The sequence below is a fragment of the Coloeus monedula genome (genome assembly GCF_965178545.1).
Source record: "Coloeus monedula genome assembly, chromosome: 12".
Classification (NCBI taxonomy): Eukaryota; Metazoa; Chordata; class Aves; order Passeriformes; family Corvidae; genus Coloeus; species Coloeus monedula.
In genome coordinates, this window is record NC_138792.1 from 17,500,925 (window position 1) to 17,517,654 (window position 16,730).

The 16,730-nt window shown below is 41.2% G+C and overlaps 1 protein-coding gene across 2 annotated transcripts in view; it reads right to left on the bottom strand.

The window, feature by feature from the left end:
• Positions 1–16,730, bottom strand: part of DACH2 (dachshund family transcription factor 2) — a gene marked incomplete at its 5' end in the record, with an annotated part of 249,617 nt that overhangs the window by 112,398 nt on the left and 120,489 nt on the right. For both annotated transcript variants that reach the window (XM_082289744.1, XM_082289745.1), the window contains one exon: positions 12,477–12,592. In XM_082289744.1, coding sequence (XP_082145870.1) covers positions 12,477–12,592 — 116 coding nt within the window. The remainder of the gene's footprint in view (positions 1–12,476; positions 12,593–16,730) is intronic.

Sequence of the window (16,730 nt, forward strand, 5' to 3'; positions counted from 1 at the left end):
GTCTCCAATGGAGAAAGGAAGACATTCCTACCTAAAGGAAAAATCAGGAGTTAATCTGATTAATACATACATTGCACAGCTAATTCTCTCCAATGAAATGCCCAGCAAAGAATAAAAAATAAATAGAGAAAATCAGCCACTCCAGTATACTTTCATGTGAATGTAGGAGACATTGAGGGAACATTTAGCTGCAGCACAAGTTCACACCCTCCACCACAAAATGACACAACCAGCAGTAAAGCATCAGCAGCACTTGGTGTTTCTTCTAGATGTGCAGAAATAGGCAAACACAGATAACTCCACTGAAGTAAACATTAATGTGGTTACAAGCCTGGACAGCAAGATCAGTGTCAACCTACTCTAGCTCATCAATTTAACTCATGCATCTTCAGAGCCACAGTTCAACCAAGATCAACCAGCACTGCATACATTCTGCACTTCAAAAAGTTTCATTTTAATCTGAGATTTAATATAAAAGCTAAGAGAAAGTTACTGTGTTTTATTCCAACTGCTTGATGAAATTCATTTTGGTAGCTCCTTTTAGACACACAAACCCAATTTCTTCTATTCTGTTTCATAAAATAAACATACAAACTTGAAAAAAAATTAAAGGTGAGGCTGAAACGGTTCAAAGTTTCTTGAGCAGGTTTTAAAAGGGATGGTTATGGATACTTCGTATTTGTGAAAAAATAATTTCAGCATAATATTTAACTGCTCCCCCAATCACAGTTGAATGGCATCCCAGAAAATCCACCACAAAATTTCCATTTGTAACTTCACAGATGTGTAAGACCAGAATTTGATGATGCAGATGGTTCAAGTATTGCAGTTGTATTACTGGCTACCACCTAGCAAAAATACATGGGTGATAACATTAAATGTCACAGTTCACCCATTATTTGGAGACCAATATGATCTTCTTGAGCTGTAGAACAGGAAAACAGAAAGTTGGCTCCATACCAAGGCCAGCCAGTTCCTCAACTAACACAGTGGTTAATCATCTTAGCCTTGAAAAATACACAGGCAGCAAATCCCAAAACTAACCCATATTTTACTGTCTACTAAACTGTTTTGATCTCAGTGTCATTTTCACTGTATCAGCACAGAGGTTCTACAGGGACATCACACAAACACAGCTTCAGACCCGCGCTGCTCCAGAGATCAGAACCAAAACACCTGTCTGACCATTCCTCCTCAGATTCCTGATCCCTGGCAGACCATCTCTGGATCTCGAGAGCTTTGCTGAACTTTCATGGATGAGATTTCTCTCTCATCCCAACCCTTCCCAATCCTCCTCTTCTTCCAGGTGGCACAGACAGGCCTGGGTTGAGCACAAGAAACCCACCCAAAGCAACCCCAGGATTTATTGCTTCCATCTCTTTTGTATCACTCCTTCTCTTTATTGCCTGGAAATAAACACTAACTTGAAAGGGAAAGAAAAATGGTCATGGAGCAGCTTCTAGGATGGCTCTGCTTTTCCAATCAGGAGCTGGGTGCAGAGGATTTTGGAGTGGGCCACAGTACAGGAATGGCTCAGCTAATTGAGGGCAACCTCAAGGTCAACACAAATTGTGGTGTAGACATAAAAGTCAAGGGCAAAAAAATAAAAGAGGAAACGCAGAGTAATATGATGCAAGGAAAAATGGAGATCAGGAGAGACATAACACAACAGAAAGGGAAGGATGGGTCCCTATCAATGGGCAAAAAAACTCTTCCCAGGATATTTTCTTGAGTGCCATCTACAGAGAAAACTTGCCACAAAGGAATAAAAATTCTCAACAGGATTAGGACTCATGCTTAGCTAATGTAGACTGATAAGCTACTCTGAAGAAATATTATCTGTAATTAAAATTTGTAATGAACCAGTTCCCAAACAGGAAGACCAAAACAATTCATGATGCATTTCCTTGACGTTTAATAGGTTTGAAAGAGAGATTCTGCTGACGAGTTTTCGGCGATCTAACCCAGCTACAAACACAAAATAGCCCTCTGAAGCTTTACACTGACTAATCTAATGAATTTCAGGAAAAAACTCGAAATCAATATATCCATATATTATACAGGACAAGGGAAGTACTAAACCCACCAGGGCAGAGCCCTCCGAATTGCCACTGTGAGATGGCAAAGCTTTCTGGGTCAGCTGAATTTGAGTAATAGGGTGTTCTTAGCCCAAATAACCTATTGACTTCCATACCTAACAAAATGGAGAGGCTCTTTCAAGTGCCTCCTAGATTTAGCAGCTGTTGCTCTGACACTGTCAGCAACGCATCCATCTTAATCACCGTATGAGCCTTTCAACTTTCCTTTCTTTTCCCTCCTTCCACCCATCAGCTCCAAGCTCCGTGTGACCAGGAGTTGAAGAAACCTCTCTAGCTTCTCCTGCTAGATGCCTCTTTGTTTCAGCATCTGACACACGTGCATGTACCAATTGCTGTCCTGCACATACAGGAAGCCTATATTTGGATGCCTATGGGAGGTGCCTTCAGGCTGTTTTTGCTTTGCTGCTCTGAAGCACTCTGCTGCAGCAACTCCCTTGTAACTTGCCTTGCCCATCACCACAGGCACTTTACTTTTTATCCTCATTATTCTTTTTGATTTTTCTTCGCTTGAAATAAAAGACTCCATATGTTTTGCTCTTCTTCTATTGGAAGATGTTAATGCTGTGTACCAGAGGGCACAGTCAGATGAGGGACTGCCATTTGGACAGAATTATACACCCAATTACTGCCTAGGGTATATCACCTGTATGAGTGCTTTGAGCAGATCTCAGCTCTGTTTCTGCCAGAATTGAAGGCAATATTTTACTGCTGGCAAACAATATTCAGTGCTTTCCAAAGGAGTATTTTTTCTGTCAAAGTCATTCAAATTAACTAGTACTTAATGGCCTACAATTCACTGCAGATATATTTCTAGTTCTTAAAAATGTGACCCATCTGAATTGTAAGTGCTTTTAAAACAACAGCTCAGCCATATGCACTATTAGTTAATTTTAAACCATATTCAAACTCTTCTCATTTGAGTTCTCATCTGAAAAAATGAACTATTACTTCAAATGTATAGATCATAACAGAGTCAGGAGTCCCTTAAAAAGAAACCAGTCCTGTTTCACCAGCAAGGCATGAGAAGGCTGCACATCTGAAACAGCTTTGGTGTACTGGGTAATTCACATTCACCGAGTGGATTAGCTGAAATAAGCATAATGAATGAAAGAGAATAAAATAAAAAACAATTTCACACTAAGGGAAGGCTTGACTTATAGGAAGTGGCAGCTCTGATGGCCCAAGGCATAGAATTAGTTTTGCCACTCGATAATTTGACTGATTCACTCGAGTGGCCAGAAAAGGACATTTTCTGCCTGATTTCAGTGTAATCAAGTCACCTGCTCTGTGACGACTGCCAGGGCCAAGCCCAGCACACCCGCAGCACCAGGACCAGCCTTCCTCTCGTGTGAGATCCAGCTACAGCTGCACATTTGCCCATTTTCATCTGAAACCACACAAGCACCATGAAAATAACCTGCTCCATTCAGTCCCTTATTTACAGAGAGCTTGGGGCTACTGCTGGGATGTTCTCTCAGTTCTGCTGCATATCCCAGCAAAGAGCCTTTGCTTCTTTTTTAACAAAGGAGGTGTCAAGAGGGAGAGACAGAAAACAAAGTCATTCCAAGTGACTAGAAACACATACATTTTTTCTTAATTAGGAATGATTATAAAATTCTTTATAAACAATTACAGCAGATTTTATATTAAAATTACGAAACATCTGTTAAATATGATTTTCCTCCTCACACATCTTATATAAAAAGACTGTAATAGGCAGAGATTTGGGAACACATCTAAACAACCTGCATGACATGATGTCAGTTTTATTCCTCCTTTGCTGAACTGGGGTCAGGCTGGTAAATGTAATATATGTGCTCATCTTTAAGCACATGGCCAGTTTCCCTGGTTATTATTTACAGCTAACCTTTCAGGGTAATGACTGTGTACTGCATGTCAAAGGAACAAAATTTTATACTGCTATTGAAGAGAGTATTTTCTTCCTTTGATGCAAATATTAGATTCAGACTGCCCCAGTCAGGAGAGATAATCCACTTAGAAATATTATTATTATTAAAGCACATCCAATCAATATGCAAATGCAAAAAACCAGTAATTAAGCATTTTATTTTTTACAATTGTTCAACAGTAAAAACAAAGATGCAATGTGCATCAAAATGATTTAACATTTTATAACCAATCTTCTACTTAACATATGTTAGAGCATGATTCATCTATATTTTTCAGAATCAAAGTCCATGATCTGGCAAACTAATTCTGTTAATAAAATGAAAAGGTGACCTTGCTTAATTTAATAAGTCTGTGTAGAAATATTCTTTCAACATGTTAAAGAATTACAAAAAGGTTATCATAGCTTGCTTTCATGGGAAAGTACTCTACCTTTTCCAGCTCATTTCTCAGGCTTTTACTGTAATTCATTAGATTACATAAAAACAATGTAGATCATTATATTTTAATAAAGGCTTTCCTTTCCTAATAAAATGTCTGTCATTTATATTCAGACGTGTATTATATAAAATGCTTCTCTTTCTGAAGTAAAGCTTTTCATATTCAAGTCACGGGAGGTTGGTAGCTGCAGGAATTCCTATTTTTTTTTGTAAAGGATTTTCAGGATGAATTTGGTTCCTAGACCGAATCCTCCAGAACTTCAGCCCTACATTTATCTTTCAAACAGGTACAATCCAGGATCAGCAACACCAGTTGCCACCAGCACACCAAGAGGCCTCTCTGCTCAGCAGAGGATGGTGCACAATACTACACTCATTAAATCTGCTCATTTTGTTTTACACCAATTAATTACACAACTAAACTATACAACTATACAACTTGTATAAAACTATACAACTGAAATAGTTTATACAACACAAATACATTTCCAGTGAAATCTTGCTATGGTCCCAGTCACTTAATGAGAGCGATAAGGCAATGAACCTGTTCTAGTTATTCTTGCTTCCAAATAAAAACGTGCACCTCTTCAGACTGCTCAGAAAGAGGTGTTTTCTGCTCATCACAAATCCTAATTTGTTGCCAGCCCTTGGCATCACGTTTTACTGCTCGGGAAGGGCTGAGAGAAGAGCACATTCTTCCTGTGCAGGAGGAGACACCACCCCAGCCAAGGTGTGATCCTGGGATGAGGCACCGACTGCACGTGCAATTTTCCAAAAGAATCCTTACAGAACCTGTCCTCCAAAACTCTGTGGGAAGTAGGAAAACACTTCTGTTTAAGACACCAAGCAGTCCAAGACAAATCAATGGGATCATTTGATTGCCTGATCTTAAATCACACTGAAGCATTTCCCTCGGGTAGGACTCCAGGACTGCAGGACAAGGACCAGAGCACAAAAGCAGTTAAATCACCATGAAAGTACTCAAGACCTGACCAGAACTATGAAACTACCTGGATTTAAGTACACTTCATGCTTATTTTTTAATCCAGTGAGATTTGTTCTCTTCTTTCTCCTCCATAACTTCACCAGTGCTGTTACGCCAACAATTTTGCCAAAATACAGCTTTATAAGAATTTCCTTTAGGAAACCACACTACTCCAATCTATTGCAGATCTAAATGCTGTATTTCAAGAGAGTATTACTTATGTAAATATAGCAGCCTTTAGCATTGCACGTAGATGAGGGATCAGTATTTTTCTGCAACCAGAGGTGTTAAATTTGTTCCTATTTAGTTTTAGGTCCCAGAAATAACAATTTAAGTGTGTGTAGATAACTTGAGTTTAACAAGTCTTTGAAATAAATACTTCTGGACACACAAAACGCAGTCAGTGTGGGAATCTTACACAAACACTTGAGGCATTTAACTATGCTTGCTTGTGATACTGGTAACTATTTGTTCAACTTTATCAAAGTCATTGTAAAGGAAAATAAAACCTAACAAAACCTACTCAATTACTATAGTGTTACTGCCAAGACAGTCCTCCAGAAAACAGGGAGTGCTGAAGGTAAATCCTTCACACCTCCTGATGCTATTTATGACTTTAAGGCACTTCTTAACAATAACTTCAAAGAGCTGAAAAGGTCTCAAAGCCAGCTGAAGACAAGAGAGAGAGAAGCAGATAGCTCTTATGATCACTACAGACCTCAGTGCCATGAGCCGGGAGACTGACAGAAAAGCTGGTAGAAAAGAATGTCATGGATCCTAAAAACAGAGAAATGAAAACTTACCAGTTTTACTAACTCTGTGACACTTTAGCCAGGTTTTTCAAATGGTTCCCCTTCCATCTGCAAATCAAGACAGGCTCAGTGCAGCCCTACCCTGAGTGTCAAGATGATACAGTCTTAATTCTCTTAGTGTGACCACCCTGGTTGAACTTTGTTCTCTCTGAAGATGTAGAAACTCAGTGGAATCAAATCTTAAAAAAAAAATTTTTACAAATGCATAAAAATCAAAGTATATTGCTGAGTTTCACACTTCTCGGACAGTAATTAGTAGCTGAGGCTAAGTGTAAATTAAATTTACAACAAGGTTAACCAGTCAGCAAAATCTCAACAGCTTTATCTATTCATTTGTCAAAAACGAAATGTCCCACCCGACAGAGCAGACACTGAAAATGGATCCTTAAAGAAAGATAATATTCAAAGAGAAAAGGAAAGAGAGGAACTGAGTGACTCACAGCCACCAAGTACAGTTCCCAGATTATCAGAACTCTACTGAATGGCTGTATTAAAAGAGTAATGATATGATCCTGCATTCCTCATTCACTCCAATTCAGGCTCCCTTCAGCACAGAAATCTGCTGGCATGAGATGGGTGGTACTCAATCATGCTGCACACATGGTCTTTAATTTTAAAATCCAGTTAAATAGATGTTCTAACATCATTTTTTATCTAAGAACATTTCATGATAAAATGAAAGAGCGCACATGTAACTTATTTGTCAGCTTTACTGTGTAGTGGATAACTTTCCTATGTTACTCACACAAGCTTTCATTTCCCAAATCTATCTGCATTCATTATGACAGTAAAAATGAAGAGTTGCTAAAGAGACGTATGCATTTTTATTATTGTTTGAAAAAATAGATCTTTCTACAGTCCTTTGAGCTTCTGAGTGTGTGATTTGTATAAAATATTTCTCATTTTGGGGACACAGCAGATGGAGTGCAGGGCACTGTGGGATATGCCATTTATCACAATGACAGTGCGTAGGTAGCACTGATCCTCTCACCACAGGGGGAAGCTCGAGCTGCAAATGTGGAGCAGCATTAAAAGCCCGACGAGTGGAGTTTGGCAACACTTGTACTACTCATTAACTTAATCATATTAATTTATTAGCCATATATATCAAAGTAATTCACTACTGAATTGTCACCAAGAACAATTTATAAACTGTTAACGTTCCCCATACGCAGAGGAGTGTTGTGGCATCCTTAATCAATGTGTTTGCATTTGATTAAAAATAATAATTTCTACCAAGCCAGGTAATGCCAACAATGACAAAGTCCTGCATATGTTTCTCATTATAAATGGAACTTTCAAATGTCACCTCTGACAACTGAAAAAAAAAAAAGGGTGATTGTAAACAGCAAAATGAGCCACAGAAATGGGATGTAAACACACAGAAACGTTCAGTTAAATGCTGGAAGGGAGGAGAGGGTCTGTGGGATCGCTGGCAGCAGGAGCTGCCACAGGCTGTGCTGGCTGATGTGTGCCCGCCTTGATAAACACAACCGGACACCGGAGACCCCAAAAGCCTCCAGTCTCCTTCATTCCTTTAACACAGACACCACATCCAAATGCCTAAAGACTGCAGCAAATCCTGTTTTGTCCTCCCTTTTCTGGATGAAGACTGAAGTGGCTGCTGCTGTCGCTGCTGAATTGAAGAAACACATGAAGTTACCGTATCCTGTGAGCTGCTCCATTTGAGTCCCACAATGATGTGACTTGGTGCAGCTATTAAAATATTAACTCCACTGAATTATTAATTACCTGAAACTATTAAGTTCACAACAGATTCTTTTAACTATTAATAAGACAAAACTGTTCTGAAAAAAGTATTTGTATCTGTACAAACGAGTCAGTATTTTAAACACTGCATTCTTTAAAACTCTAGACAAACAGTGTCTATTTTAACTGCTTATGAAATAAAAGAATCATTTCAAGAGGGGTGAAACTAATGTAGCTGATAATGAAAATAGCAGTTTATCTTACACACTGGCAATGCAGGTGGTTTGCTTCTGTCTGAGTATCCACTTGAAAATGCCTTGTTTTCCTCTTCTCATGCATTTCCCCACCAGCCAGGTTTCCTCCCATTCCTGTCCTGAGCCCTCAGCAGCTCCCAGCCCTAAATCCTCACTGTGATCCCTTCTCCTGACCTCCCAGCCAGGCTGCCACAGCTCTGGGCAGCACAGCCCAGAAAATGCCAACAGGAATGTTTTAAACAGGCTCGTGCCCCATCATCCCCTGACACCCACCCTCCCCAGGCCTGCCAGCTCCAGCTGCAGGACCCAGCCCATGTGCAGTCACAGAGATCCCATCCCACTGGAATCCTGAAAAAACTGCCCCACAGAGCAGCTGTGTGCCCTGTACCACAATCTGACAAAGTTCTAGTGACGGGATGATTTTCTCCATGAGCCACCCTCTGCAATACCTTGAAGACAAAATGAAGCAGCCCCCAAAATGTTTTTATTGAAGTAATAGCAGCCATTCTACAGACTGAGTAGAGAAAAATTGTAAGGAAGGCAGAGGGGTTTTCTAACCTTTTTTGAGGACAACCAAAATGAGGGGTAGGAGGATTGGAGTTGCACAAAAAACTATCAAAAGATCCAACTACTCTTTCAGCTTCATTCCATATGAACAGTTTGCTGAACCATTGGCTTCAATCATGTAACAGATTTCAGCTTCTCTCCACACAGCAAACTAGTGCTTCAGACCCCAAAACTTCCTTGAGAATCTATTCCACAGATAAGTCCCAGCTGTCCTGTTAAGATACACTGATGATAAAGACTTGTACATTAATAGGAGATAAAGCCTTTTTTTTGTTCATGCCACTTCATCACACGGCATTGTTTGAAGGACTGAGCCTTTGATGACCATCCCTCTGTGACATGCAGGTTTTTAGCTTTGCCCTCACAGCAGGCAGGGGCACCACGCTGATTCCCACATTTCCTACACCAATACAAAAACACTTTCTCCTAAGTTAACATAAAATGGACAGTACCTAAACACCAGCTCTTGAAGGATGCAGTCAGGGCACGGTTCCTGTGCTGCCTCCACAGCCCTTCCCAGTGGCGTGCATCCCACACACACCACCTCATCTTTCTCAGGCACTAACCCAGATGTAACCCAAATATTCCCATTCCCCCAAGGTGGAAAGTACCTACAGACATTTAAAAAGGTCGAGGCTTCACTTGCAGCTCCTTCACACGTTACTAAGGTATAAGAGTAGATGGAGCTCGCTGTGCCAAGAGGTCAAAAAAATCCCCTCCACACTGGGAAATGCAGTGTGCCTAATTTAACTACCTGTTTATTATGTGAAAATGACCATGTAAACCGAGCTGACACAAACCAAATGGGTGATGAAAATAACAGCACATTTCAAGGAGTGGAAACACAGATGGCTCGTCTGAGTCTGCAGGAAGTTACTAATCATCACTCTGTAATACCCCCTCCAGACAGAGCTGCGAGCTCTGCAGCCACAACTGTGACTTCTCGAGACCCATCCATCTAACCAGGAGCCAGCCTGGACGCCAGTGCCTCTACTTTAACTTGACAGCAGGCTGAAGAGGAGGTAAAAATGAAAACATGCAATGGTGGATGAATCATGCTGCATTTCCTGATATGGAATCTGTTACTAAAATGAGCTTATCTGAAGAAAATTCAGATGCTAAGCTGGACAAATGAGGGAGCCACATGAGAGTGAGGGTTTTTTTTTTTAAAATTACAATAATGTAGGCAGACTAACATAAACATCTGCATATCTGTGCTGCAGGAAGAATGGGCAAGATCAGACACAAGGATTATCAAGGAAAAGAAGACATCCGGAAGAAATGCTGTGGGCAATTACACTGCAGTTAGAGGGAGCAGTAACCAAAGAAGCCCCCAGGATGTAACATCTCCTTCTTGCCTCCCGATCAGCCTCTGCTCTTCTGGCAGGGATGGATCCAGCCCTACCATGCTGCAAACTCTCCTCAGTCCTTGTCCTGCTCCCCTCCCACAGCCATCCAAACATCCCCATGGGAGCTGGGAGCAGCTTTTATTCCAGTCTATTGCCCACCATTCGGAAATCTGGAAGAAAAACCTCTGTTCTGTGACAAGTGTTAAAACCCATTTTGCTCTTATTTCAGCCAAAGGAAAGAATCCAATCCCAAAGCATTGAAGGCACCCAGAGCAAAGCAATCAGAAATTAAGTGTAAAGAGGTATAAATGAAGCTAATGGGGGCTTCATATCTGGGGTGCTCTGTCAAGAGCCACAACAGCTCAAATGCCCACTGAGTTTACAAGAGGCTCTTTCGGCCTCTCCTTGCTCAGCAACTCCCCCAAGCCTTGCTCTGTCCCTTCCTTAGGAACAAGACAGGCCCCACGAGCCCCTGGGGAGCTGTGGCCCTGGGTGACAGTGCCCGGGAGCTGTGGGCTGGCGTCAGGGCCACCTCGGCCGTGGGGACCCTCCTCGTCTGCAGCCTCTGGTGACACTGCCAGGCTCTGGAAATGGGCACTTCCCCCGCCTCCAAGCTGCTCCCAAACCCCCGTCAGCTTCTCCAGGCACACTGTCTGAGACTTGTGGCACTTGGTTATGCCGAGGTTTTTCCAAGGTCAGGGAGGTGACACCCCCAAGACAGCCCTCCCTCCCTGTGCTAAATACAGGGGGCTGGAGCCCACTCACACTTCAGGCTCCAGACAACTCCCAACAGCCCAGAAATTCAACTTCATAATCTTCTACTCAAACTGTGCGCTACCCAAAATATCTGTGAGACACAGAATGTGTCTGTGATACTTCACTGTGCATCCCCAGCATGCTGCATCCCAAAATATTTCCCAGTTTAAAGCAACATGGCAGTCTGCGTAACTTGGTGTCCTATTTGCAAACACACACACACACACAGAGTGGAACAGTAAGACTCAATATTCTGGATTTCAGGGAAGAACTTCTCAATGCAAGAGGCTCTTGTGCCTTCCGGACTACCAGTAATAACATAAACACAAATCCATGAAATTCCTGAGCTGAGAACACAACAGAGATACTAAAAACTCCCTCATTTGTAAACTCTAGGAGGGAAATCACAGTTGTGGATCCCTGTCACAAACATGAGCTGTGCACGAAGCTGCAGCAGCCCAACTGTGGCACGTGGCACGTGGCTCTGGCCAAATGCTTTCATACTTTGTTAACTGCTCCAGCTATGGCTGCTGTGCCTACTGCTTGGGAATGTTCTTTCCCCCCTTCCATGGGGAAGGTACTGGTTCCCTGTGAGATCCTGGGGACACCTGGAGCTGCAGGAAAATTCAAGCTCTCGCTGTGTCACTCGGTTGCAGTGCCCAGGTTCCGCAAGGAGAGTGATCAGGAGAGATGGCACTCTACTCCCAGCAAGGATCTTTTTTAATTCTGCTTTTCCTGTTACATATTCTATGCCTTTATACTCTCCTAAACACTTCACTAGGTTTGCTTATTAGGGAGTTACAATTTATTTAGACCGGACTTTGACAGCAGCCCTAAAACTGTTAAGCCTGTTGAGTATTTAAGCAATTACTTTTATGAATACAGCCTGTGAATATAGTTTATTATGAAAACCAACTTACCTTTAGCATACAGCAATTAATAAAAAATTAAAACACTCATCAGGATAGCACAAGATTTAATTTAAACCCTATTAATAAATTAATGAAGTGAAATTAAATACTATGCATTACATTATGTTTATAATTCCACATATTTGCATGCTAGTTTTTTCACTTGATGATAGCAGATTATCAAAGCACAATGCGCAGTGGCAATGTGGACTTAGCTGCTTTTCAAGTGTTTCTTCTGTAATTTGTACAAGCATCTCTGCCTCTCCCCAGCACACATTAATGGGGTTACAATACACCAGGCATTAGCCACGCTGCTCGGATCCCATGAGAACTAAAACACACACACATTTCAAAGGAAGAAATGCCTCTTACAGGCCTCCCAGACAATAGTTCAGCTTCTCAGGTTGGGTTTTTTTTTTTTTTGCTTTTACTAAAATAACACATTTAATGGAATTTCCTGTAAGGAAATTACAATTAATAAAGAACTAAATTACAAATCCATTAGATTTCAGTCACTGCAGCAACAAAACAGAGTTTTCATGAACGCTCAAAAAAATCCAATAACGTAACCTCTGGTAAAGCCTGCAAAAGCCCTGAAGGACAAGGCAGTTAGATCAATATTAGTTTATTTTAACTGCTGTGCAGTATGAAGAGATGAGCCTGATCATCTGATGGATTTTATTACCTGTCGGAGAGATAAGCCCTGGTGATAAGAGGCCTGGAACTCCGTGGGGCAGCAGCCGTGCATTTTCCTGGATCGCCACTCCCAGGGAGCGCTTGGGGGGTCTTCCTGGGCGGGAGCTGGTGGGACAAGAGCAGAAATGAAAACAACGTTTTCTTTGGGGAATATTTGCTTCCTACACATGGCATCAATTTGTATAAAATGCATGAACCATCAGTGATACGCGAAAATAAATATTAGAAATTGCTGCTTAGGAAAAAAAGCCAAAAATCGTTTGATTAAACACTGAAGAACTTCATAGGTTTCATGTGAGCCAACAGTAAGGTTTTCCATTATCCAAGGCTTCCATGACCTCACAGGTGGCTGGTGGAGAGGGGTCATAGCAGTGACTGCTGCAAAGTCTGTGCTATGCACCTGAACCACAGAAAATTACAAACTGTGATGCCTGAAGATGAGGAGTTGAAGCCCTGAATGCAAGATCACCTCAAACCTTGCCTTTGGACCATGGCATGTACCTGCCTCCTCCTGAAGGGCAGCATGAACTTAACCCTGAGCTGTGCAAAGCTCACCAGCTACCTTCACAGATTGACTGGTGGGTTTAACTGTTATTGATTAAACCAGGTGTAAGCCCAACCTGCCAAAAAACTCACCAGTCTAGGAATTATGGCTGCTGATTTTAATCCAAAATGTCAAAGGTCCGTTTCCAGACTGGTTCCATTGAACTCTTGTTTTCAACTAGCACCTTCACCCCTTCCATCAGTGTGTGCACATGTCCCATCCTGCACAGCCATAACAACACAGATTTACAGGCCAAAAACCCATTTGAATCGACTCTTCCCCAAGCCATCTAATAAAAAAGCAACTTCCTCATGTTTGGAAAAGTATTGCTGCTTCTCTTTGGTCAAAACAGATTTTACTCTGTTGAATAATAGAGATTTTGACAACATAGAGTGAAACACTGTATAAAATAACTAAGCTGCAACAATGAATGAGGTTTGAATAGAAAGCATTTCCAAAATGACTCCTAGTTCACAAAGAAATTTAAGTTAAACTTCACTCTATCAAGTTACAGTGGCAAAGCCCTCCATCAATGTATGACAAACTCTGCATTTAAATGAAGACAACTTCCAGCAGCACTACACAGAGGTACCATTAACCTGTTCATTTTTCACACGGTGCTAGTGTTATTTTGTTTTACTGTACATCAAAGTAGCACAAAATCATTTTTTTGGTTTATTATTTTATCTCTATAAAAACATTCCCCCCTCTTTTTAGCTTCGGGTTTGTCCATTTTGAATTTCATTTTATTCAGTATTTTTTCCATTTTTCTCTTTGATGCTTTCAGCTGTTTATCATACTATGATGGCTGTGCAGTAAAGCTTGCTACAAGAACCACTGGGCTATAACAAAGTAAACCTAAAATAAGAGCATTTGATTTCCACGGGAAGTTTGATGCACACATGCATTCTCTATTAAAATCACCTGCTGAAGTCATCCCCTGCACAACAAAATTGTCTAACAGACAGTGTTAGGTTGATACGTGGGGGTTTTGAACAAACAGGAATCGTTGTTCTTTTGAATGACAGGAGCCTGTAATCCACAGGCATGTGTAAGTGCTTAGCTGGCACTTACTGTCTCTGAAAAAAAACCCCTACAAACCAGCTAAAATTAGCAGCTTTCTCCAGTGGAAGAGCTCAATCAACAAAACAACAAAACATTTTCTTCTCGAGCTCAAATACTAACAAATCTTTCACAGAAAACTCTGTATGTTGGTATTAATCTAAGCAAAACATTTTCAAAATACAACGAACAGCTTTAAAAGATTTTATGAAGAGAATTTTAGTTCTGATTTGTGTTTCCAAAGGACGAGGAGATGGGGCTGTGGAGTCTCAGCGCTGGTTCTGCAGTTTTTGCCCTGACAGCAGCTCATGTTGGCGGCTCTGAGCACAACCCGTGGCCCACAGGTTCAGCAGAGCACAGCTTAAGCTGTTTCCCAGCACGTACCACAGCAGATGTGACACCTGTGCCTCAGCACTGACCCACCACATGGAAAGCCCAAGAGATGAAGAAAGAGAAGTTCACATCAAAAACTTACTCCACTCCCTTTCAGGGTCCTGCTGGCTGTATTCCTCCTCCCTTACACAGGCAAGGCAAGTTCCACTGCAAAAACACAGCCCTTGGGAGTGTCTGGGATTGGGGTCCTTTTGGGACCCCTTTCAGTCTAACAGACTGAAAAAAAAGAACTGTACTTCTACCCTACTGAAAGCCCTTTTAGTGAGTATTCCTATAAAGCAGTAACTCCTAGGGCTCGGATTCTAGGCTGACTTACACAGCTGTAGCCATGATAATTTGAATGGAATTGTTCCCAGCTGAATCTGTTCAAATAAAATCTAAGTCCTTTGTCTCTAATTTAATCTCAGCTTTTAAATGAAAAACTGCAGGCTAGATGCTGCTCACAGCTGACTCTGACACACCTGCAAGGACCTGTCTGGGTCTGTAACACCCAGTTCTGCAGTTTTCTGTGCCCTGTGTCTGGTTGCCAGCCAAGGACAGGAATCCCAGAGCCCCCAGCACTGCAGCAGACACCTCACACTTCCAGCTGGATTCCCTGTGATGCCTTTTCCTGGTCTTAAAATCAAGAGTCATACAGGATTAGAAGGGGAAAAGGGATTTTACCTTGGTATTTATTTTAAGGATCCTTAGGTGCACACGTCCAGGTCATATGCATCGAGATGCACCCCGCCAAATGCCCACCCTAAAAGATCTGGTCTAACATTATAGGTTTTAGTAACTAGCAGATCTATCAAAGATTCCCCAATAAGAGGCTCGAGTGAGCCCCCCTCCCCAAGGAGCCTTCTCCTGGATGGTTCTATCTCAGGTTACAGAATGTGTTCTAGAAAGGACCTTGGGCTCTAGGGCACACTGATCCCTAACTACGAAGCTTCTGAAATGTTGAGTCTCTCAGCTTGACAAACAAGTCCAAGAATGTAGGCAAAAAGCACTAAGAATACAGAAGTTGCAAAAAAGATGTAACAGGGGTATAAAAGAAACAGCAAAAAATCTTCATGGCATCACCTGGACATGCCCAGAGACATGTCACCCATCAGGAATGAACACCTTTATCTTGGGATAACACCAGAACTCACAGAAAGCACCGTTACCTGAGTCCAAACACTTCCAGTTTGGGCCAGGAACACATTTTCTGGCATTTCTGTTTAAACATGAAAGCAGGAATTTCAGATAGACAGGATACAAATGTCTGCTCGACATTTGCTTGGGGTTTTAATCTGATATGCACAAAGGACCAGTAGATGTAAGGTTTTTATGGGGTTTACTTTATGTTATGAACCTGCTGCTGGGCACCACCAAGCCATGGAATGTCACTGCTCTGTGTCTCAACAGTTCCCCAATATCCCCTCTTATTGTCCCACATGGTCTAGGAATCCACCAAATTTCACATTTATGATTTAAAATGTATGCAACCTCCACAATACAGAAAAAATTGCTAATACAAGCACTGAACAGTAAACCCAAGGCAAGCAGAATTATCACTTGGGGAGAGTAAAACATGATTTGTGATTATGTAAGTATTAGCATATAAATGCTAATAGCATTAGCATATAAATATTAACTTTATTTCATATTATTTCTCATCTTTTGTCACCCTGCCCTTTTACTACATTTTCTTTTTCACACTTTCCTTTCTCTCACTCAAGAAAGTTACATATTCAAGAACTGCAGAAAAATCTTTTCCTCATTGGTAACAAAGGAGGCATAAACAGGAACAATCACCTTCAAACAATTTTAAATGCATTTCTTTGAGGGTCTAAAATCTCTACGCAAATTTTGTACTTGCCATCAATAGATCTTCGTAAATGGAAAGCTACCCAAATCTAAATTAGATATTAATTCAGTTAGAAACTGCTAGTTTATAGATATATTTTAGAAACTTCTTAAAAAACAAAAATTATGGTCCCAAGTGAAGACCATGGAGGCTAAAAGAGAACTACAGTATTGTTTCTCCTGTATACCTTCAGGAATCTTATTATTTTTACTAAATAAAGTCTCTACTGATTAACATTCTAGTGGCATTTCTCAAACCCAAGAACTCCTTGAGTCATCAGTTACTTGAAAGTGAGGAGGACTGGAGGTTTTGGTTTTTTACCTGCACGTACACCATGGTTATAAAGTCACTCTTGTCATCCTCTCCACCCCCACAAATCCCTAACCCTTGAAAGAGAAAAATGAACTAATCTG